Below are 25,310 nucleotides of genomic sequence, written 5' to 3' on the forward strand. Positions count from 1 at the left end.
CTTCCCAGAGATTGCCTACCAACACCAGAGGAAAAAAAATGGGAAAAAATCCCTATGTCTCATGAAGTTACGTACTCGTTCCGAGTCGCTCGTAAGTTGCGAAATGATATAATTGAATTATGAGGGTTGAAAATATGAAGTAATAAAGTGTTTATAATAATATTTGATAGGCAGTAAACTGATAAAGTAAAGCTTAAGCTACAAAATACGAGTGCAAGCCTGCAGTGCAACTGTGCAAGAGCCAAGGCACAGACACAGTGCAGTTGGGTGGACTATATTTGCCGATTTCATAAGCTTATCTAAAACCCTACCGTGTCTGTGCTAACATCATTCACACCTTGCAGAGTCTTAAATTAGTTCGAAAAGTGATATTTGGCACTTGGCAGGTATAAATCCTTTGGTTTGGTCAGAAAATGTGATAATTTTTGATGTCCGATTGTGTGAGATTGCCGAATTCTGCAGCTTTCACGTAGTGGTTTAGCACCGGTTTTTCCTAGTTTTTTGTACTTTCCACGGATATTTCAACAAGCCACATTAATTTCTTCATTTCTTAGCAGCTGAAAGATGCATTTAGTACACCACAACGTTAATTTTCAAGCCTAGAATCATGAAATTAAACATCTCTTTCCACGTCCGTAGACATGTAGAAAATCAAATTCTCCCGGTTTGACAGCAAAATAAACAAAATCGAGTTCATGAATGAATAGTCTCATACAGTGTGTTTGTGTTCTCTCTTGATCACATACGATCGGTCGATTTACAATACGTTAAAATTGGCGGCAAAATCGGCAATTTTAAAAATCACGGGGGATTGGCATCCAGGTGGCGCTAATATTGGATGCAAAATGGATCCAATATGCTATTTTTTTGACGTTTTAAATTGTGTGGAGAGGTATAGGAAGCAAGATTCTGAAAACATAATAATGATTAAAATTGGAGCTTTTTTTAATTGTAGGCCAAATATTTGACATTTGACCTTTTTGCCTATAAGAACTCTATGTCAGAGACAGGTCAAACTATACTTTTCTTTCTTAATGATAAGATGAATTTACATTGGTATGAATTTTGACCAGAGTTGACCAACTTTTAAATTTTATCCCTTCATTAGCGGCCATTTTGGATTTATGCAAATTAAGCATTGTTACACTATACTTGGACTTTCGGGGACTTTTGATATGTTCTCTAATATACTTTTCTGAAATGAGTAGTGATTAAATGGATTTTGTTGCAATGAGTGATGGGTTAAGCCCTTATTTTCCTTAATTTGACTGGGCTTGTAAGTTGTTGCGCATGATTGTGAACAACTGAACAAGTCGAAATGGCAGGAAAATTACTGAAATCACATTTTACTATAAAGTTTAGCTCTCATTGCATATGGATTATAAAATCCTATGGAATAAGGAAGAGCGTAATCTCAGTTACAACATGGTATCGTTACGGTGATTCCTCCAGATTTTTAAACACAAAAAAAAAGACCACACCAGCTTTACTCCATCACTCCGTTCCTTCTTGCCTTACAAAGTAAAAAAAAGATTCTATTATCTCTGCATAAGTTCCCAGAACCAAAACATATTCATGCGGAGAGATTTCTGATCATCTTTACACTTCAAACTAAGACGTTCAGTGTAACTATGAATAATTATTATAGTTGATGTTGTAAGGGCACACCTGACGGAAATTAGGGATTCAATCATGTTTCACCGTTGTTCATCACCGATTAACAACGATGCGTCCGCGTCTGAGTGGTTTACTTCGCGAGGGCAGCTTTAGCTGCCCGAGCGAAGTAAACCACGCAGACGCGCCGGACGCGAGTTGTTAATCGGTGATGAACAACGGTGAAACATGATTGAATCCCTTTCAACAACGAAAAGAAGCTAAAAATCGTATAAATCACGATTATTTTACGAGGAATGTCAGTTCATCATTGCCACTCAGCCTTACAAAAACTTCGATGATTTCTCTTTTGATATCAGCAATAAAACTACAGAATAAAACGGCAATGTTTAGCCGCTTCCTGATAAATACTGAATTCAACTTGTAAGCTGGCATACGCACAAAGGTTCCAGGCATGACGAATTTTACGCGCTCTCGCGTAACGCGTAGTCTCGCTCGCGTTCGCGTATACGCTACAGTAAAAGTGTTGGTTCATCACAGATTAACAACGGTTGGCTCCTGTACAAAGGTATAGGAAGAGTTGTTGAATTGTATTTCAATGCATAGTTTTACGCTCGAGGGTAAATAACTAATAAAGATGATTCGCATTTCACGGTATTCGTGATTCTCAAGCATTGATGCTAACAACTTGATTTAATTGCGCTCAAAACAGAATAGATATTGTTATCATAATAAATAACAGTGTGTTTTGTGGTGAATTTTGGTAAACGGTTTTTTGCCTCAAGTCATTTACGACTCGTAAGATAAGAGAAAAGGCCTAATGTAAACATTTGGGTGTGTGGGGGGGGCAAATTGACGGGCTCAGGTTGTTACGCTTGCTTGTTGACCCTGATCTATTTTGTGATGTTACCTAAACAATTTAAGATCAGTTAGACTAAAATCGGAGCATTTCTTAATTGTATGATTAATTAAGTGACCTTTTTGCCTATGTCGGAGACAGGTCAAACAATACTTTTCTGAATCCTAATGATGAAATGAATACATTGGTATGAATTTTAACCAGAGTTGAGCAACTTTTTTAACTTTTAAGATTTAATTGCGATCAAAACAGAATAGATAATGGTGCATGCAACGGACGAAGCAATTGATCACAGCAAGGATTTTAGATAATACATAACCGTAAAAAGAATATTATTGTATGAGGTTTGTCAAATCTTTATTTCTTTCTTTCTTTCTTACAGGGTGTTTTCACCTTTTTTCGTTTCTCCGATGATTCTTGATTCTCGTCATCTTGATGATTCTAATCCATCAATCGAAGACATTTGAATGTTTATCGACATAGTGACGCTTGCTTTAGGAGAACAAGAAATCTGAAGGCTCACATAGACCGAAGACCGTCAGCTTTGCTTACCCGGGCGCCACTCGGGAATGTTATATTTCCCACTCACGAGAATGCCAATATTCGAGATAGATTATCTGGATATTACGTCTCTCACAGGAATCGGACATCTAATGATATACTACTTACTACTTCAGCCACACATCGCTTATTCTGAGCATGCTGAGAGGTTTTTGTAGTTTTATAGATGTCCAATATCCTTTCTTGATCTCTTTTTGTTTCCGTCTTCTAATGCCTTTAGATTCATTCGAGGGTGGACTATGATATCTGCCTATAAAACACACTAATGTGATAAGATAATCACTACTTACTCTATAATGGTGTATGACCTTATATATCAGGTTTTATTTTTTGGATTAGAGCAGGACAAATAGAATAGTGCTCACCTCTCCGAGATATAGAATACATTAATTAGACTAATATATAATCATATTATTTTATATTACGTTTATAGCTCTCTGCTGATAAGCATTATCATAACAATAGTTATGCCAAAATTACTACAAAATTATATAGTTTTCTTTAGTTGTTACATTTATAAAGTAATATAGTCATTTCAAACTTATTCATTGCATTCTACATCATGACCGGCACACAACCAAACTTGAAAATAAAAGCAAGGGAATGTACCGGCATTGGATTCGAACCCAGGACCTTCCGATCTCTAGACGGACGCTCTATCCATTAGACTACCAGCTCACACTGATAAACGGTGGTTAAAACTGGGTCTAATGTAAGCAGTCGAGGTATACAATACACACAAACAAATATTACGCAAGTACACAAGTACACATTGCAACAAGTTGCAATACACTTAGTGACAAACTTTAATGAGCTCTGACATCCTCATTCATCATCCAATTTACATCTCGCCTTGCTAAATACCACTAATAACGGTATTAGCACCATATGAAATGTTTCTTATAAAACACATATGCACAGTTTCCACCTCGATACACCTGAACACACAATGTCTTCACGAGAGCTTCCAAGCAAGCAGTGAATTGTCTCTACACAGTCTTTGATTATACTACTCGGTTGAGTGCATAGCATCATAAGGGCTGTGTGAGCTTCTAGCTGGTGACTAACGAAAGCTACTTGTAACACTTCCCCCTAAAAACCTTTTTTCATTACGTCAAACGATAACGGAATTCAATGTTTATAGCAAGGCGAATGTGTTAAATCTGTTAAAAGTGACCTATCCAAGCACAATTTTGACCAAAATGTAGAGTGTTAAGGGGGTATAATACCCTGATTTTCATCAGTACCCCTCTTCTTTTTTTGTTGCAAATTTATGAAGTACATAAATATGTTCATCACCTCATGTCCTGAACTTATAAAATATCTCTACATACAAAGTGCTTTTAAACCATTGACGGACATCTGACGCAACAGGTGATATTAGCGCTATTAAATAATGTCAATAATGCCAATAAATGTTTGTACACCGACGTCGAACTGGGACAGTATTGGTGCACAGCGTCATCATCCTAGACTATGCCATAGTCGAATTTTATTAAAAATATGTTATTATTAGTCATGATGAACCCATTTCGTTGAACTCAAAATTATACTGATGTTTATTAAATTAAAGTATTTAATAGTAAAATGGTCATAAAGATCCGCAAATAAGTTCATCAGGATTGTCAATGAAATATTAAGTTCAGAATTCTTAAAGCAAATCCAATTTTGATGTTACATACCTCGATCAATGACAGTTTCGTGCTAACACTTAGCACTTTCTCAAATTGAATGACCAATCCCTGCACCTCGACGGCTGCTACCTGCTGGAGCTGACGTTGGTGGCGCTGTTGGTTTTAGGACTTGGTCATATATGTGCGGAAGAAAGTAGTTCCCTTCGTCTCTGTTGAGTGTTTTGGCCCCCCTCTATCAAACCCCGGTTATGGAAGAGATATGTTGATGATGTGCTTGAAATTGTAAAGAAAGGTTCGGCAGAGCAACTAACCGCGCATATCAACCAAATTGATAAGGCCGGCAACATCAAGTTCACATACGAAACGGAATCTGACCAACAAATCGCATTTCTCGACACACTCATCGTGAAAAAGCAAAATGGATCCATCAAACTACTGGTTTATCGGAAAAGACACATACCGACCAATATTTGCACTTCAATGCGCATCACCCATTAGAGCATAAACTCAGCGTCATAAGAACATTAATGCACAGGAAAGACAAAGTAATCACAGAGGAGGCAGACAAAAAGGAAGAAGTTCAAAAAATAAAGGAAGCTCTCAAAGCATGTGGCTACCCCTGAATGGGCCTTTAAGCAAACGCCAAGTAAAAAGAAACTAGAAGACAAGAAACAAACTGAGTCAAAAACCAGGGGGATGGCAGTTCTTCCATATAAAGAAGGGCTCTCCCAACGTGTACGGCGTGTGTTCAACAAACATGGCATCCGAACCGCCATTAAACCACATCAGACACTTAGAAATTTCTTGGTCCATCCAAAAGATAAACGGGAAGTTACTCAAACATCAGACTGCGTGTACGAAATTCCTTGTCTCAATTGTGACAAGTCCTATATAGGTGAAACATCCAGACTTTTCGGCACCAGACTCAAAGAACATAAAACAGAAGCTGAAAAAGCTTCCAAGAAAGCCTTCACCCCGTTCTCAGAGACAGGCCTCCATTACAGGGGAGGATAATAAATCAGCAATAACTGACCATGTCTCTGAGGAAAATCATGTTATTGGATGGGACAAATCAGAAATCAAAGACAGAGAACAGAACAGAAAGAAGAGATTTATCAAAGAAGCCATTTGGATAAGGAAGAGGGGGCCAAAACACTCAACAGAGACGAAGGAACTACTTTCTTCCGCACATATATGACCAAGTCCTAAAACCAACAGCGCCACCAACGTCAGCTCCAGCAGGTAGCAGCCGTCGAGGTGCAGGGATTGGTCATTCAATTTGAGAAAGTGCTAAGTGTTAGCACGAAACTGTCATTGATCGAGGTATGTAACATCAAAATTGGATTTGCTTTAAGAATTCTGAACTTAATGGTCATAAAGAGTTAAAAATATCAGATGATTAGTGACAATAAAAGTAATTGAATGCAACATGATCTTGCATAATTATAATGGCTCACTTTAATACTGAACAATTCTGATTTTGGAATCTACCAGTTTATTGATAGCGAACCCCGAAAATCCGACTATGGACTTTGAATTTTAAGCAGAACTTTACCCCCTGGACTTTGCTCTCTAAAAACACACTGTCAAGCATACTTGTTTATCAGTCCATTAACCACAAGTACTAAGCATGGTATAGTACAAGACGCGCTAGATGTTTGATGAGAGATTAACTTTCGCGTCAACACAAAAGCGCCGCAAATACCACAGACAGTTGTGTACGGTGTAGTTAATGGTAATAGCGCGGGCCCAGAAGATTTAAACCATAGCGAGATATGGGCGACCAATCACAAGGCAGATCCATTTAAAGATGCATTACATCATGGCCAATTTTAGTTAGGCCAGAAATTGGCCTAACTCTCCATAGAGTCTCGTGTTAAAAATCTTAACCGCAAGGCAAAGTCAGTAGTCCACTTGGGAAGCTAACACACAGAGGGAGTAGGGTGACTGAAAAAATCAGATGTGAAAATCTATCAATTATGCACACATGAATAAAATCGGAGTTTTAAGCTTAAATACAATATCCAGAGTATGCACAATGGGCAAGTGGACTACGAGGTAGTCTATCATCATCCCTATATCTTCGTGTCACAAATTGCCGTGATAGTACGGCGAATCCTCTCGTGTTTCAATAGCTACGCATGGCGATTTTGTTCGAGATAGGCCGAGCGACTCAGGCTAAGCATAGTACGACTATCATGTGAGATACCACCAAGTTCTATTCTACAAATTATTACGATTTGCGTATGCTCTAGTATCCCATATGGTGTTGCTATTACAAGGAAATTCGATTTGTTTTGAGGTAAACCCCAGGTTTTGTTTTTAATACACTAACTTGAAATTAAATACACTAATTTAATAGCAACCATTGCTGTTGGCTCTGGATACATTTTTACTGCATTTTTGGCGTAATGATTTTTAAATCGTAAGTTAAAATTGTGATATATTTAATTTTGAGAATTACAATTATATAAAGGAACACAAATAGCCCATTCACCTAAAATCCAGGTGCTTGTATTGAATATTCGATCACACGTGTATTTCACAATGCATATGTAAACTTTCTTTATCTATGTCAACGATAGAATATTGATTTCACCAACGGAGTATGGAGCTATGAAAAAAATATTTATAATACAGGGTGTTGACACTGTGGTGCTAAGCTGGACAAGTATATTTTCTGGCTAAACTGGCAAGTATGTGGGTGAGAGTAAGAGTCATAGAGGAAAGGGGGTAAAGAGAGCGCAAGCTTAAAACGGTATTTACTTGTCCATTTTAGCACCAGTACTGGCGCAGTCCGACACGTGCAAACATTTATTGGCTCAATCACGGGGGCCCAGTATTGACCCAGTTCATTTGTTGGGATTATGAAATGATCACATAAAGAATGCACATTTGTCTTTCACATAACACGTTTAGAAATGATACCACACACTGGATAACTTAACAGCATTGCATTTCACACAAATCTAATCCATCCATCGAAGAAATTAGCATATTTATCGACAGCGTGACGTTTGTTCTCGAGGAACAAGAAATCCACAGGTACTCAAGGACAGAAGATTGTCTTCTCATTTGGATGCCCGGACGATTCAGTTGGATACTTCTCTCATAGCGATCAAGCAATCTAATGATATACCAATTATACTACTTCCACAACACTCTCCGTCTTTCCTGAGTATTGATGTGAAGGTTTTTTTTAAAATCTATTATCGTTTTATGGATATCCTACACTTAAGGGTACTTGCCCATGAGTTTCATTCAGGGGCGTGTTTGAAAAACGGCACAGCGCATTAGTAAAAAGAATAAAAAATACTAAAATTTTCACCGGGGTTCGAACCACTGCCAATTGCACTATGAATGCTAAAGATGCCTATACTGTGCCACGGTGACTGTGGTTAACATTCGGCGATTTTCAAAGATATACATATCAACACGTTTCTAGTGTATTGAAATCAGATTTTGGTAGGAATACGGTCATAGAAAGACATATGACTCTACTTGTCTGTTTGTTTTTCATTTAATACAAATTAATTTTGATGAATTGAACTGGTACAACTCTTAGCACTCGTGATAAACGACGATTAATTTAGTAATAATAAAATGAAAACGCTGGGTCATTCACGACGTCATTTGTAATTTATGTCAAAACCTGGGGAGGACCACATACATCCGTGCTGCATGTATACGTGCGCAATCGATACTCAATGATCCAGACAATAGCGTTTGAATATACCGCCCTGCTTGACACATCTTGTCACTTGCGGGAAGATATACTATAGGCATACCCTAATAGCTTACAATAGATACCCCACCGTAAATAGCTCTGTTCATTATCTCGCTGTGCTAGTTTATACGCGTAGTGTACGCACTTTTGAACCATATTTTGTTCAAAAATGATAGGAAGGAACTGTTTTCAGCTAAAATGTTGGTTATCAGCAGATGCTTAATGATACCGGGAAGTGTTGCAGAAAGGTAAGCGTACTCTTTATTTATTCAAAATATCACATATCAATGAATTTAAATTTGAAATCCAAAAAGGAAATGTCAGGTGAAAATTCTCACCTTAGAATTATTGTGAAATAAAATCAAACCAAATTTAGGCTCCGCAAACAACGTCCAATTATTCCCGTTGGTGTTTGCTACACGTGCATATAATAAATTATGATTTGGGGCTCATTTGAGAAGAGTTAATGCCTCGAGTTTCAAAATATACCGAGTGATGTTTTTGATCAAAAACATCGACAATTCAAGACTCTTTAAAAACAAATCAAGAGTTTTCTGGGATAATTGCAACTAAGTACAATGAAAGTTATGATCTAAGCTACCAGATGCATCATTAATTTCCTGACTATGATATTTAGTTGTGGGAAAAGATTACTTTAATGTTTTGGCGGGATTATTTCCGCCAAAAATTTCAACCAAAAAGAGCATGTAGCCTTAATAAAATGAATATTGAATCTGTTCATCTGATTTTGATCATATTTTTGATAGCGCAGTATCGCGTCTCATCCAAGACGCATCATCAGGCTGACTGATCAGATGATGAACTATTGATCTGTGACACACTTGATGGTATGATGTCCTACACTCTTAGAAAAGGGGGTTTTTGGCTCTCCTTATGTAGAACTCTCAAGAGAAAACTTTCTTGAAAATTGTAAGAACCCCAAAATGGTTCTTTCTGGCCTTTCCCGAACCCCTTTCTGGTCTAAACTGTTCTTTCTATCTTTTACAGAACCCTTTTCTGGTCCATTTAAGCTTCTATAGGGTGTCCCTGAAAGAACTATATCGTCGGAAAGATGATGCGCAGTGATTAGCACTTCGAATACAGATCATCGATTGTGGTCAATTGTCAAAATTCAATAAGTATGTGATTTATTTATATCAACCACAGCAGTTATTTAGTTTATGTTTAGTTGTGGCGTTAATATACCCAAACAATTACGTTTCCGACGATAAAGTTCTTTCAGGGACACCCTGTATAATATATATTATATAGGACAGCTCAAGTTTCTAGTTTCTACTTACAACCGGTTTGTATTCTTTCTTGATCTCTTTCCTTTCCGTCTTCTAACAGAGGCTCTCTTCTGGTTCCTGTAGTTCATTCAACTTTAAATCCATTCCATTCCTGACATGATTTCTGCGAGTGTGGATTTACTGTAATACTTGAGTGCGACTTACCGTCTTTATTTTGTCTAATTCTATAAAACTAAAAGTCAATACACTCTAATGTGATATGATAATCAATGCTTCACTGAGTTTACTCTATACGGTGTAGATAGTATAGGTTTCAAATTTACTGCTTGTGTTAGAGCAGAACAACTAGAACAGTGCTCTCCCAAATATAGAATATATAAATTATACTATTCTTTTACACAGCGTTTTTAACTTTCCTGCTGTATACATTATCATAACAATAGTTATACAAAAATTACTTCAGAATTATGCAGTTTTCTGTCATTTTTACCTTTATCAAATAAACTGGTTTAACTAGGCAACCAGTTTTTCTGTAGTATAAGTTGAGCTTATAATAATTGTTTAATTTTCCTTGTGTCCAATCGAGTCTAGAATTTTCATCTGATTTCCCTCATTTCATTATTAAAGACATCTCCCGTGGCATTATAATGTAGATATTGAAAGGGTTAGCTGTATTTTATTATAAAATATGGGTTAAGTTAAATCAACGTATTACTTTTTTGTCACACAAGATAATACTAAACTTAAAAACAAACATCATCAATATGACACCTTCTTTTCTGATACCATAAAGATACAAGGTATATTATGTTGCTCTCATATCCTGCTATATTTCTTATATTTATGATATTAGAACTGCAGCTGCACCTATACGGTTCCTCCATGCGCTGGTTATATACGTCTATTTGATATTGACGAGTCACATTATCAAGACACACCTAATACTTGAGCCCTCATCTACAATGTAACAAATACTTTCATTATCATCATCATCGTCAGATTAATGAGTTCGGATTGAACCTAGCACCGTTTTGTGTTTATTATTGTGTTTATGAAATATGGAGCACAACTTACTTTTCACTCAATTTTACATTGTTTTTCACCAAAGATTAAATGCATGTAAGAAAAAAACAAAACATTTACCACTAGCCCTGAAAAGTTTCATCTGTAGGATTGTTCGTAATAATTATTTTATTTTTGATAGACAAATCCAGAGAATAAAACTCACGTTTCTTAGTTTTCGATAGCAGGGTATGCCATCTTGATCACAGGTGCTTTCCAGGCTTTTTGCTGTGTCTGCCGATAGGATTCCCAATGATGAATTCATCGTGGCATGTGAGACAGCCTGTGCAAAACTACCTGCCGATGAAGCACAAAACCTACGTATGGAAGTTGCAGGCACACTAAGTCAACCAAAATACCCACTTCAAACATTTCCAAAGATGAAAGAATTGACCTCAAAGAGCTTCAGAAGTCAAAAGATCTACTCATTAAGGGGGCCGATAAAGGCAAATGTACTGTTGTGCAATCAAAAGACACGTACGAGAACAAAGTGGAAACCATGTTGAGCGATGAAAGAACTTACGAAAAGCTCAAAAAAGACCTCACCCAAGTTACAAAAGGAAGCTTGTCAGCATTTTACAAAGGCTAAAATCTGAAAAGAAGATTGAGGAAGGACAGTACCGGTTACTTTATCCCACAGCCGAGAACACCCCTCGTTTATACTGCACTACAAAAATACACAAACAGGGTGACCCAATAAGAACAATTGTAGATTGTATCGGCAGTGTAAGTTATCAAACTTCAAAAGCCAGGCGTTTACATAGATGAAGGAGACATGTTCAACTCACATGATGTTGTATCTCTTTTACTAACACTCCGGTAGAAAAAGCGTTGGAAGTCATCAAGACGAAACTAGAGCAAGATATTTCTCTTCCGACACGCACAAATCTCAGTGTGGAAGACGTCATGGAATTACTTGAGTTTACTGTGACAACTACATACTTCTCTTTCCGTGGCAACATACAATGTATATCGCCAACGCTTCGGGACAGCTATGGGTAGCCCAGTAAGTGCCATTATCGCCAACATTTATATGGAGTGGTTGGAAGAACAGGCCATTGCCAGCGCACCACTAGATTGCAAACCAAAATTGTGGCGGCGTTATGTCGACGATGTCCTTGAAATCATCCAAAAGGGCACAACCGAGCAGCTAACCGAACACCTCAATTCCATAGACCCCACCGGAAACATAAAATTCACCCATGAAGAGGAGGACGATGTAAAGATACCATTTCTTGACACCCGGATCGTACGAAAACAAGATGGAACGGTCAAGTTATTGGTCTACCGTAAAAAGACCCACACAGACCAATACTTGAACTTTACCTCACAACATACTCTACACCAAAAACTTGGCGTAATACGAACACTCTTAGACAGAATGCACAACATAGTGACTGAAGACGAAGACAAAAAGGAAGAGGAGGAAAGAATAAGAATAGCCCTTGCAAACTGCGGCTACCCAGAATGGACAATTGAAAAGGTCAAACAACAAATGAAAAACAAAGCTAAGAAAGACGCAAAAACCCAAAAATCAGACAACGATCCATCTAATGGTCGTCATTCCATACATTGAAGGACTTTCAGAAAAGCTTCAACGCATTTTCTGGAAACACCTGATCGCTACTGCCATGAAACCCCACAACACGTTAAAGAGCCTGCTAGTGCATCCAAAAGATAAGCGGGATCCAAACGAGACTTGTGAAGTAGTATACAGAGTTGATTGCAAAGGATGTGACAAAATGTATGTGGGTGAAACAGGTAGAGCATTTGCAACAAGACTTAAAGAACATCAAAAGGACGCCGAAAAGATAACAAGCAACAGAAATTACACCAGAGCAAAAAGAAAAGAATCATTGACAGAACAAAACAAGTCCGCCATTACTGACCACATTTCTCAAGAAAACCATGTTATCAACTGGGGGGGCGAAAATCATAGACAAGGACTCAAATCAACACACCAGAAAGATCCGCGAAGCAATATGGATTCGCAGAGGGGGCGACAAAACCATGAACAGAGACATTAGAATGTATTTTCTTGACCACGTATATGACTCACTGATTAAGCATACATCACATCGTAGGAACGAGACTACCAGTTCCCTGCGGGAGATGCAGTGAGCCTGGAAAGCACCTGTGATCAAGATGGCATACCCTGCTATCTAAAGCTAAGAAACGTGAGTTTTATTCTCTGGATTTGTCTAAAAAAAATAAAAAAAAAATTTACCACTAGTTCATGTAGTTAGTCTAATTTTCGAAAAGAAAATTACAATGAGAATAATGAGCCTTCACTGCACTTCATCTAAACTAACTGTAATGTTCTCCTATTCATCATTTACCAGTCTATAATATCGAATTGATTAATTCGAATTAAACAATTCATCGAGTGGCACCATTAGACATGTTACAAGACTACCAAGTGACAGGTGATGGATAGTGCACACACAAATGAATAGGCACTTTTTTGATAATTTTCATCTAGGTTACCAAAACTTACCTAGCTAATTTATTATACAGCAGGGGCCTTTTTAATATATATGTTATGAACAACTTAATTTAAAAATTATTTACCTACGGAATTAAACTTACTCTAAAAATTGGCCAAGGTTACTGCTATCCCATTCAAAAGCACAGGAAGACTTCCATACTTCCTGTCTACTGGCAGTAATGGATACTACCAGTGCTAGCATCAATGAATTGTTTAAAACAAATTAATAAATTCGGTATTATAGACTGTTTACTGTTCCCATTTTCATTGCTCTTTTTTTTTTATATTATGGACACCTGTCTATTAAGAACACACCCCCTCACCCCACACACTTAAGTTCATATATCATGTATGATTATGCCCTTAAACATTTCCTCATTGCGCTATGCCAATTCAAGGTAACGGACAATATTATCAGAATTACTAGGAATGTGGTTTACTGCTCCTTGTATACTCTTAGAGAAAATGGTTCTAACAGAGTTCTTCGGCTGTCCTCCAGGGGGAATCTTTTAGAAGGTTTTCAAAGAACTACTACGGGTTCTCCAATGGATCTTTCCAAGCAAGCATAAAATGTTTTAAGATGTTTTAAACTACTTTTTGGATTTCAGTTTTGGTAAAAACGTTTTAATAGCATTAAATGTCAGGTTAGATAAATGTCATAAAAACGTTCTTAAAACGTCGGGGTTCTTGATTATATGAAGAACAATTGTTTCACAGAGGGTGCTTTGGGTCAAAGTTGTACTTCCTTGTAAGAGTGTATAGCATGCTTTCATTCTTTCTATCTATCTATCTTTTATTCTTTCCTTTGAATTCCCCATCTGTTATACTTTTTTACACAGAGAAAATAACTTTTGACATAGAGTTAGTGATAAGGATCTACAAACAAAGAAAGTGCAATTACCGGATGTTATTTTATCCTTTTTCCATCTCCATTTTGATTTTTCTAATCCATCTATCGAATAAATTTGCATGCTTGTTGACAGCGTGACGCTTTCACCAGAGGAAAAAATCCGAAAGCAAACTCGAGGATGTTATATTTACACGTCTCCACATTTTCCCACTCACAAGAATTCCAATAATCGAGATAGAATCCATGGCTATTACTTCTCCCAGAGATAGATTCCCTGGCCATTACTTCTCTCATAGGAATCAAACAATCTTATGATATACTAGTAACTACCTTTACAGCCACTCAAAGCCTCTCCTGAGTATTACGCAAAGATGTGTTATAGATGTCCAATATCCTTTCTTGATCTCTTTCGCTCCTATCTTCTGGTAGTCCGTTCCACTTTTAATCCAAACCAAGCATGACTCCTGCGAAGGTTGACTGTACTACTTAAGAGGGACTTACTTCTTTATTTATTTTCTCTTAACTCAAGTCCAAACACGTAATTATGATTATGTTAATCATTGTTTTAATAAAATTTCGGAATAATTTAATGGTTGTATTAAAGTAGAAAACGCAGAACTCTCGATAAGAGATAGAATAAATTAATAATGTGAATAGCATACGGTATTCTATTTTTAGTTTTAAAGTCTCCTGTCATGTGGTACGTATGCATTGTCATTAAAAGAGTTTAAAAAGGAAACATTTAATAACGGATGGTAAGTGAAATGAAGGGAAGAACATGAAATACGCGGGAAGTTTATTAGTGCGAAGTCTTTATGGGCGGCCGTGAGGGCCAAAAGGGTCTCAAAACCACACAAGGGTCTCAAAAGTACAATAAGGTCTCAAAAACACACAAAGGTCTCAGAAATAAACACACAACAAGGTCTCAAAAGTATAATAAGGTCTCAAAAACACAGAAAGCTCTCAGACACAAACACACAGTAATGTCTCAATAGCACAATAAGGTCTCAAAAACAGAGAAAGGTCTCAGAAACAAACACACAACAATGTCTCAATAGTATAATAAGGTCTCAAATACAGGGAAGGTTTTAAAAACTGAGAAATGTCTCAAAAATAGAGAAAGGTCTCAAAAACAGAGAAAGGTCTCAAAAACAGAGAAAGGTCTCAAATACAGAGAAAGGTCTCAAAACAGAGAAAGGTCTCAAAAACAGAGAAAGTCTTAAAAACAGAGAAAGGTCTCAAAAACAGAGAAAGGTCTCAAACACAGAGAAAGGTCTCAAAAACAGAGAAAGGTCTCAAAACAGAAAAAGGTCTCAAAAACACGTTATGGTCTCAAAAACACGTTATGGTCTCAAAAACACGTTATGGTCTCAAAAACACGTTATGGTCTCAAAACACGTTATGGTCTCAAAAACACGTTATGGTCTCAAAAACACGTTATGGTCTCAAAACACGTTCTGGTCTCAAAAACATGTTATGGTCTCAAAAATACGTCAAGGTCTCAAACCAGGTATTACAACCGACCGTTACATGTGCAGTACCGCATGCAGTACTGCACACATCAGCTCTGTATTTGAGACCTTTCTCTGTTTTTGAGACCTTTCTCTGTTTTTGAGACCTTTCTGTTTTTGAGTCCTTTCTGTTTTGAGACCTTTCTGTATTTGAGACCTTTCTCTGTTTTTGAGACCTTATTATACTATTGAGACATTGTTGTGTGTTTGTTCCTGAGACCTTTCTCTGTTTTTGAGACCGTATTGTGCTATTGAGACATTACTGTGTGTTTGTTTCTGAGAGCTCTCTGTATTTTTGAGACCTTATTATACTTTTGAGACCTTGCTGTGTGTTTATTTCTGAGACCTTTGTGTGTTTTTGAGACCTTATTGTACTTTTGAGACCCTTGTGTGGTTTTGAGACCCTTTTGGCCCTCACGGCCACCCATAACTCTTCATCCATCATTGTATTCTATTCATAAAACGTAATGCGAGCTTCACGTTTATCGGTCAGATACATATTAATTAACCCCCAGCAAACACAAAAATGTTCTTAAGCGTTTGTTCAAAACAAAAGTCGGTTTTTATAAAGGTCATGAAAATGTTTTTAAAATGTTATTGTATAATAAAAATCGGGCCACAACAACCTTTCAACCATACACTTTAGAAGTAGTCAATTATGTTACAAATTGTTTTCATCGCGACCAACATATCTCAGACACCAATATTGTATTGATTCATTTGGGAGCATTACCAAAAATAGCAGTTAAAAGTCAAAAGTGGCATTATCAAACAAGAAAGATCCTTTCCTTGTCTTTTTATTCCAACATCCAACACATTCCAACATTATGTTCCATTCAGTCCGCACCGTAAACTGAGGTTAAGGTTATAGTAGCTGCAGTGCGATTGACATTTAGCACCAAAAATTCTATAATTCAAATTTAATTTCTTTTATTAATGAACTAATGAACTAATTAATTAATTAGTTTTTTGTATTCAGTTGTTTATTTATTTATTTATTTATTATTCAAACTTCGTGTATCCATCAAATAACTTTTACCTTAGCTAAATACCTATTTACACACAGAAAGCAACGTTTAGCATTAAGTCAAATACTTAGTTTTAAAGATCTCTCAATATAAAAAGCATAAATACTGGATGTTATCTTATCCTTCAAACGTCTCCATTTGTATGATTCAATCCATCCATCGAACAAAGTTTATATTTATCGACACGCTTGTTCTCAAGGAACAAGAAATCCACAGGCACTCATGGACAGAAGATCGTCACCTGATTTGGAGGCCCGGTCGTGCACTTCAGAATGTTATATTTACACGCCTGACGTCTCCACATTCTCCGACATACGAGAACTCCAATAATCAGTGTACTTCGGTTATATATAAACTCCTCAACAAAAGTTTGGAAAGTTTTTTCAAGCATCTGTATCTCCAATTATTTGTGACATATTCATATCGTGTTGCATATCACTGGATAGTTTGGCAAATTCTTTTTGAGACCCCACTACATTCACAAGGCGTATATTCAGCCGTGAAAATGTTATTGTTTCAAATGGGGTGTCATTGTAAAGGGGAGTATTGTAGCTATCCAGTGATATGCAACACGATATGAATAAATGTCACAAATAATTGGAGATACAGATGCTTGAAAAAACTTTCCAAACTTTTGTTGAGGAGTTTATATAAATGCGCTTTTATAAATGCGCACGTGACCACGTCCGCGCTGCCATAACAGCTTATAGACAGTAAGTCTCGAAGTGACCTTCTACATAGCGAGTGGTCTTTCTATAGACGAATCCAATTTCACGCATTCCTACACCTTAATGGCAGCCATAGCTTGGTCCCCGTCGGCTCCATCTCACCTAAAATGTGAAATGATGCGGCCTTGGAGGGTATTTTGAACTGCATTCTACCACCCGTGTTACACGTAGACAAAGAATGACCACAGTTTACAACACAAAAGAATCTAACATCGAATTTTAAGCGGCTTTAATCCATCCAATTGGGCAGTCACAACACCAGTTTGGTGCTACGGGGACCCAGTAATGGCCGACCAAATCCTGACCATGGCTTGGCTCGTTGGATTCGTCTATACATTTGAACGCAAAGGCGGAACAACATGAGACTGCTGTGCAGCAAAATTGTCTATTTTGTTCAACTTTGTGGTTATATTGTAAACGTTCCGTTTTTTTCCGTACGCGTCGTCAAATACTTTCAAAATCTTGTTTTTGGTAACATATTATAAATTCGGAATTGCAAAATGTGTAATAATTTTGCAGTTCAATTAATACTTAAAAACTAAACTTATATTTATCTACAGAGTTCTGTTTCTGTATGCATGAGGATTAGTCACGCTTGTTGGTCTTGGTATGTCGTGCCCATGGGTCACGTGCGCATTTATAGATATAACCGAAGTACACTGATAATCGAGATATATTCCTTGGCTATTATCTTTCTCATAGGAACCAAACAATCTAATTTTATACAAGTTATACTACTTCCACAGTCACTCTCTGTCTCTCCTGTAAAATTAACAATCTGAAGGTTTTATTATTGTTTTATGGCTGTACTACACTCATAGAAACAGGGTTCTTGACTCTACTGTATGTAGAATCCTCAAGAGAAAAGGTTCTTGAAAATTGAAAGAACCCCAAATGGCCTTTCCAGAACCCTTTTTTCAAGTCTTAAATTGTTCTTTCTAGCTTTTCCAGAACCATATTCTGATCCATTTAATGTTCCACATACAGGCCAGCTTAACCATTTTAGGTTCTACTTAAAACCGTTTTTTTCGTGTATATTCTTTCTTGATCTCTTTCGTTTCCTTCTTCTGACTGAGATTCTCTTCTGGTTACTGTAGTTCATTCAACTTTAAATCCTTTCATTTCCTGACATGATTTCCGCGAGGGTGGATGGACTGTACTTGAATGGGACTTACCGTCTTTATTTGTCTAGTTTTATAAAACTTAATTCAAAACACTCCACTGTGATTAATCATTGCTTCCTTGAGTTCACTCTACACGGTGTAGATGGTATCAGTTTCAAAGTTTACTGGTTGTATTAGAGCAGAACAACTAGAACAGTGCTCATCTCTCCTAGATATAGAATAAATTAATTGTACAAATATATTCTTTTATATAGTGTTTTTAACTCTCCTACGGTATACATTATTATATTACAATAGTTATACAAAAATTACTGCAAATTTATGCATTTTTCTTTAATTGTTACCTTTATAAAATAAACTGGGTTTACTCGACAATTCGACAGTGTTTCTGTAGCATAAGTTGAGCTTGTAATAATTGTCTGATTTCCCTCGTGTTCAATCGATTCTAGATTTCATATCTGATTTTCCTCATTTCAATATTTTTTTTTAAAATCTGATTTTCCTCATTTCATTAATAAAAGATTTCTTCCTTGACATTGTATTACTGTAGATATTGAAAGTGTTAACTGCATCATATTGTAAAATATGGGTTACGTTAAATCAACATATTACATTTTTCGCTTCATATCTTTTCAAATGAAACATCAATTATGCCATTCATGATAATACTTAACTTATTACCAAACATCATCAATATGGAACCTTCTTTGTGGTGTATTATGTTGCTCTGGTATGTTTCTTATGATATTAGAACTGCAGCTGCACCTATACTGTTCCACCCTGCGCTGGTTATACGCTCGTTATTTGACTATTGACGAGTCACATTGTCAAGACACTACTAAAGCTTGAGCCCTATTTAATCTACAATGTAACAAAAACTTTCATCATCAGATCGTTGAGTTCGGATTTAACCTAGTAAAACATAATCATTTTCTGTTATTATTATTATTGTGTTTATGAAATCTGGAGCATAACTTACTTTTCACTCAATTTTACATTGCTTTTTACCAAAGATTAAATGCATGTAAGAACAAAAACAAAACATTTACCACTGGTTCATGTAGTTACTCTGATTTTGGAATAGAAAATCACAATGACAATAACGAGCCTCCTCTGCACTTCGTCTATACTAACGGTATGTGATATTCTCCTATTCATCATTAACTAGGCGGTCACCCGTATATGACGGTTCTCGGTTGTCGCGATTACCATGGCATATGACAGTTTTTACTAATTTGACCTTAGATAACCCCTGGTGACCTCGAAATGACCTTCCAAAAAAGGCTCTAAATGGTGACTGTAACCACCAAATTTCATGCCCATACGACACTTTTTATTATTATATAGATCATCACCCTTAGACGCTTGTCTATCAGGCACACGCATCATGTATAAGTATGTCAACGGGATCACCATTACAGGTTCTCCAAGGGGTCTTATCCAGCAAGCAGAAAATGTTTTTAAAACTTTTGGTGAAAACGTTTTAATAGCATTAAATGTCAGGTTATTTAAAGGTCATGAAATTGTTGTTAAAACATTTTGTTCTATAAGAAACCTTTTGGGGTTCTTGAACATATGACGAACAATTGAATACATGAATCCAAAACCCACCCAAGTCCATGGGAAGTGATTTTGAGAAAAAAACATGTGTATCATTTTAATTCCTTCTGTTAGATTAACTTGGTCAATATGGTAAGTTGTAAGTGCAAATGGGTGTGTTAAACTGTATTAGGTATGACGATTAGCATTTCAGGGACTTCGTGGGGTTCATTTTAAATTCTGGACTTGGGTGGTTTTTTGAATCATATACAAAGACAATAATGTTGGAATGAGATTACCACTAGTAAGATAATACAAAATAAAGCACACAGTTATGTATAATGTTGATAAGCACTCTGCCATGTAATATAAACCACACACTTTCCTTGATTAAAGCCATTATTTTCTTCAAAAGTCACTCTCCAGCAATGAAGATGTTACAAGTGGACTTTTATACATACTGAATTTAAATCAATGGGTTACAAGACTCAAATCATGGACTTGGGTTGATTCTTTCATACATGCTATTTTTCACATGCTCAATAGACACAGAGGATGAATTTTAGTTGTTCTTTCATACATATGACAGGCCTATGTATAGCAACACTTTCCCATGCTTAACTCAATTTGGCCAAAGTATGGACTTGGGTGGCTTTTGTATTCATATATTCAATTATTTCACAGATGCTGACCCCTATGGGTCAAAAAGGTCACACGTTGCACTTAATTTATTGTAAGATTGTATAGCATGCATTCATTCTCACCATCTACAGGGTGAGTAAAAAAAGTGCAATAGAGAATCCAATTTTATTTAAGAGCCGAGTTTAACCTTTTAGGTTTTGAAACATTTTATAAATGATATATCTATTAGTGACCTTGTGTGAAAAAATAAAGGAATTAGCATTTACCGTTTTGTTTTTATGACACATTTTATAGCGATACCCAATTTTAATGTTTGTCCAAGAGACATCTAAAATTTGAAAATTTAAAGGTAAATTTGGACCACTGTCATTTTCTTAACCTTATTGATTGGCATTGAATAAAATGGAGCACCCAAGGTGTTATTGCACTTGGTCTTGTTTAAGGAGAAGAAACATTATTTGTTGTTATTTTCATTTTACCTTTATTTTAAAGATGTTTATTCTCTATCAAAAACATACAAATTTGTAGGCGGGTTTTTCAAATGTCGAAATGAAATTGAAGTGGAGTGAATTACAAAATATCCAGTAAGTTGGACATATTGGGATAAAAAAATGGAGCTGGAGTCGAGTGAGGTATAAAGGATTTAAAGTAATGTTTGAAAGTTTGTTTGAACAGAAAAAAAGAAAAGAAATTAAATTAACGCAAAAATCAACCTTATTTAAGTAAACGTCAGTTTCAGAGCCGATGCATTATGTGCTCTTATTCAAAATACATCTCGTGGACAAATAATGAAATTGGGTAGCGCAGCAAAAGGACTTATAAAAATTAAACGGTAGTTGCGATTCACTTCATTTTTTTTCAGAATGTGAGTGTTGAGTGTGTCATTTATAAAAACTTTCAATAATGGGAAAGCGCATTGGTTCTTACATAAATATCGATTCTTTACTCTATTACACTTTTTTTTGACTTACCCTGTATCTATCTAACTATCTATCTATAACTTCCATTCTTTCCTTTGAATGTTTCCTCTCTGTTATACTTTTTTTTACACAGAGAAAATAACTTTTGACATTAAGGTAGTGATAAGGATCTACAAACAAAGAAAGTACTATTACCGAATGTTATTTTATCCTTTTTCAATCTCCATTTTTATTCTTCTAATCTATCTTTCGATTAAATGTGCATGTTTGTTGACAGCGTGACGCTTGTACTAGAGGAAGTAAAAACCCAAAGCAAACATGGACCGAAGAATGTCACCTTTACTTACCCGGCCTCAACCAAGGAATGTTATATTTACACGTCTCCACATTCTCCCACTCACGAGAATGTCAATAATCGAGATAAAATCCCTAGCTAATACTTCTTCGGCTGCCCTTTAGGGGGACCTTTAAAAGTTCTTCAAAGAACCACTAAAAGTTCTTTAAGGGGGTACTACACCCCTGGCCAATTTCGTGCCTATTTTTGCATTTTTCTCAAATATTATAGGGCATAGGTGACAAGTAAGATATGTATATTATAGGGGCAATGACTACTGCACTGAAAATTCAGCAACTCAAGGCAAGTAGTTATTGATTTATTGATCAAATATTGTTTTTCCCTCATTTTTAACTGTAACTCCACAACTGATGTCTGTGCTGAAATAAAATTTCCAGTGCAGTAGTTGTAGTCCTTGCCCCTATAATATACATATCTTACTTGTCACCAATGCGCTCTATTTTTTGAGAAAAATGCAAAAATAGGCACAAAATTGGGCAGGGGTGTAGTACCCCCTTAAAGGGTCTTTCAAACTCATATTTGTTTTGAACATAATTATGAAGAACAATCGTTTCACAGAGGGTGATCCCAATTGAACGAAAAGGTTCGAAATTGCACTTTGTTTCCTATAAGAGTGTATGGCATTCTTTATTCAACGAATATCTGGTAAATGAGGCCTTTTGTGCATGAGGTTCCATAGGTTCAATTTTCGGTGTGGAGATTTGCTGGTATATTGACTTGGAAAAAAAAATTTGGTAAATGAATTATGAAAGTATTCCGTCTTACTGAGGGCATGTTCAGCCGTACGTCCCATACACAGAGAGTCATACCTGTGCATTTATCTCGCATGCTCAAATGGACGTCAACGAAAAGAGGCTTCATAAGAGAGTCGAGAGGCTTTCTTGAGTTATCAAGGGTTGTCAAACCCGAACAAATCAAATCAAACGCGCATTCAGATGTTGGTTCATAATTGCCCTCTTTTTCATTTCTTTTTCTTTCTTTCTTTCTTTCTTTCTTTCTTTCTTTCTTTCTTTCTTTCTTTCTTTCTTTCTTTCTTTCTTTCTTTCTTTCTTTCTTTCTTTCTTTCTTTCTTTCTTTCTTTCTTTCTTTCTTTCTTTTTCTTTCTTTCTTTCTTTCTTTCTTTCTTTCTTTCTTTCTTTCTTTCTTTCTTTCTTTCTTTCTTTCTTTCTTTCTTTCTTTCTTTCTTTCTTTCTTTCTTTCTTCTTTCTTCCTTCCTTCCTTCCCTTCCTTCCTTCCTTCCTTTCTTTCTTTCTTTCTTTCTTTCTTTCTTTCTTTCTTTCTTTCTTTCTTTCTTTCTTTCTTTCTTTCTTTCTTTCTTTCTTTCTTTCTTTCTTTCTTTCTTTCTTTCTTTCTTTCTTTCTTTCTTTCTTTCTTTCTTTCTTTCTTTCTTTCTTTCTTTCTTTCTTTCTTTCTTTCTTTCATTCATTCTTGATTCGAGATTGATTCCCTATTATGCCTACCTCTCATAGAGATCATGAAAGTCAGAGATAGATTCCCTGGCAATAAATTCTCTCATATGAATCAAACAATCTTATGATATGCTAATTGCTACTTCTGCAGTCACTTAACGCCTCTTCTGAGTATTAAGCTGAGAGATTGATCGTGTTATGGATGTCCTATATTCTTTCTTGATCTCTTTCGTTCCCTTCTTCCGGTTATCCATTTCAATTTTAATCCATTCCAAGAATGGTGGCTGCGAAGGTGGACTGTACTACTTGAGAGGGACTTACCCCTTTCTATTGAATTGTTTTTTATTAACTGAAGTCCAAATAGGTTTTTGTGATTATGATAATCATTGTTTTATTGGAACTTCGGAATAATTCAGTGGTTGCATTAATGCAGAAACCCTAGAATAATGTTCATCTCGACAAGTTATTTATATTGTGAATAGTATATATATATAATATATTTGTTTCTACTTTTGAGGTTTCCTGTCAAGTGGTATGCATTGTCATAGAATATTATTGCAAAATACGCTGTTCCTTTTAATTTTTAATTATGTCGTTAATTATGATGCGGACGGGAGCAGTATTTATTTTCACTAAAATAATGTTGGTAATAATGTAAACTAACACTTATCAGTATCCATTTAAAAAAAAATCTTGGGCATCGTCTCTTTATGCACAATATTCCGACACTAGGTCATACGTTGCGGAATGATGCAAGGAACGTTGCGGAATGATGCTGTGTGTAAAATCCCATAGAAAATGAAAAGCAGTTCATGTTTGAAAATAAAAATAAAAATATCATTACATTTGAGTAAATTGTGTTTTATATACTTATGTTAGCTGACAAATAACAATATTTATCCAAGAATATTTATCATCTATTTTTATTATTTTATCCGATAATTTGTGTTGCAAGGTCACATTCTGAAATTAACATTATGTCAACGTTCTGCTAGTCTAAAATTCTTGGAAGTGAAATTTAGCATTGGATGTTAGCCATAGGATGTAACATAACAATTGAATTGAATTGAATTGAATTGAATTGAATTGAATTGAATTGAATTGAATTGAATTGAATGGAATGGAATGGAATGGAATGGAATTGAATGGAATGGAATTGAATTGAATTGAATGGAATGGAATGGAATTGAATGGAATGGAATTGAATTGAATGGAATGGAATGAATTGAATTGAATTGAATTGAATTGAATTGAATTGAATTGAATGGAATGGAATGGAATTGAATTGAATTGAATTGAATGGAATTGAATGGAATTGAATTGAATTGAATTGAATTGAATTGAATGGAATTGAATTGAATTGAATTGAATTGAATGGAAAACAGTGCGATGGCGAACTTGGTGAAAAATTATGAATTGGATTGGTTGATTTATTGATTGTTTAAACATGAGCATTTTTATGAAACGATTTAAAATGGACGAATCGCTTCAATTTTCAATGTAAAAAAAAAAAGATACTTACCATACTTACCCACATCGTCATCTATTTTCAACATGATGAAGTGTTGAATCAATTGGGAAACGTAAAAATTACAAATTAATTAAATGGTGTTGACATATTGTGAGGTGACAATGACACTGACCATTCACATCTGACGACTTGTTGAAATGTGTGTGCGACAAACGAAGAGTCATTCTTCAATAGTCGTCAGGTGGAATTGTATTTTTACTTAAACCTCTATTCAAATCTGTGATGCGATCAAGAAAAATCAATCGGAACTCGGAAATATCGATTTTAAGATAATTGCCAAACAAAGAAAATATTTCCTTTTGTTTTCTCATTAATTGCCCATATATTTTGAACTGGTTGTTCAATTTCAATGGGGTTTTATGCAAAATGCAGCTTTATAAATGCTTTTTACTATCTTATAAGAAACTGAAAATATTCTGATTTTGCTTGATCGCATCACATATGTGTTTGTATTATATCGACATCAAATTATCAAAAT

The 25,310-nt window shown here is 35.8% G+C and overlaps 1 protein-coding gene across 1 annotated transcript; it reads left to right on the plus strand.

Moving 5' to 3' along the window:
* Positions 1-11,701: 11,701 nt before the first annotated feature.
* LOC140152000 (uncharacterized) lies at positions 11,702-12,283 on the plus strand. The gene has a single exon (XM_072174302.1). It carries the CDS (start codon positions 11,702-11,704, stop codon positions 12,281-12,283), a length of 582 nt encoding a protein of 193 aa, XP_072030403.1.
* The last annotated feature ends 13,027 nt before the right edge of the window (positions 12,284-25,310 follow it).

Source organism: Amphiura filiformis, chromosome 5, assembly GCF_039555335.1.
Source record: "Amphiura filiformis chromosome 5, Afil_fr2py, whole genome shotgun sequence".
In the NCBI taxonomy this organism is placed as follows: Eukaryota; Metazoa; Echinodermata; class Ophiuroidea; order Amphilepidida; family Amphiuridae; genus Amphiura; species Amphiura filiformis.

Excerpts from the sequence above, each read along its gene's own strand:
- LOC140152000 (XM_072174302.1), top strand. The coding sequence starts at position 11,702 with ATGGGTAGCCCAGTAAGTGCCATTATCGCCAACATTTATATGGAGTGG.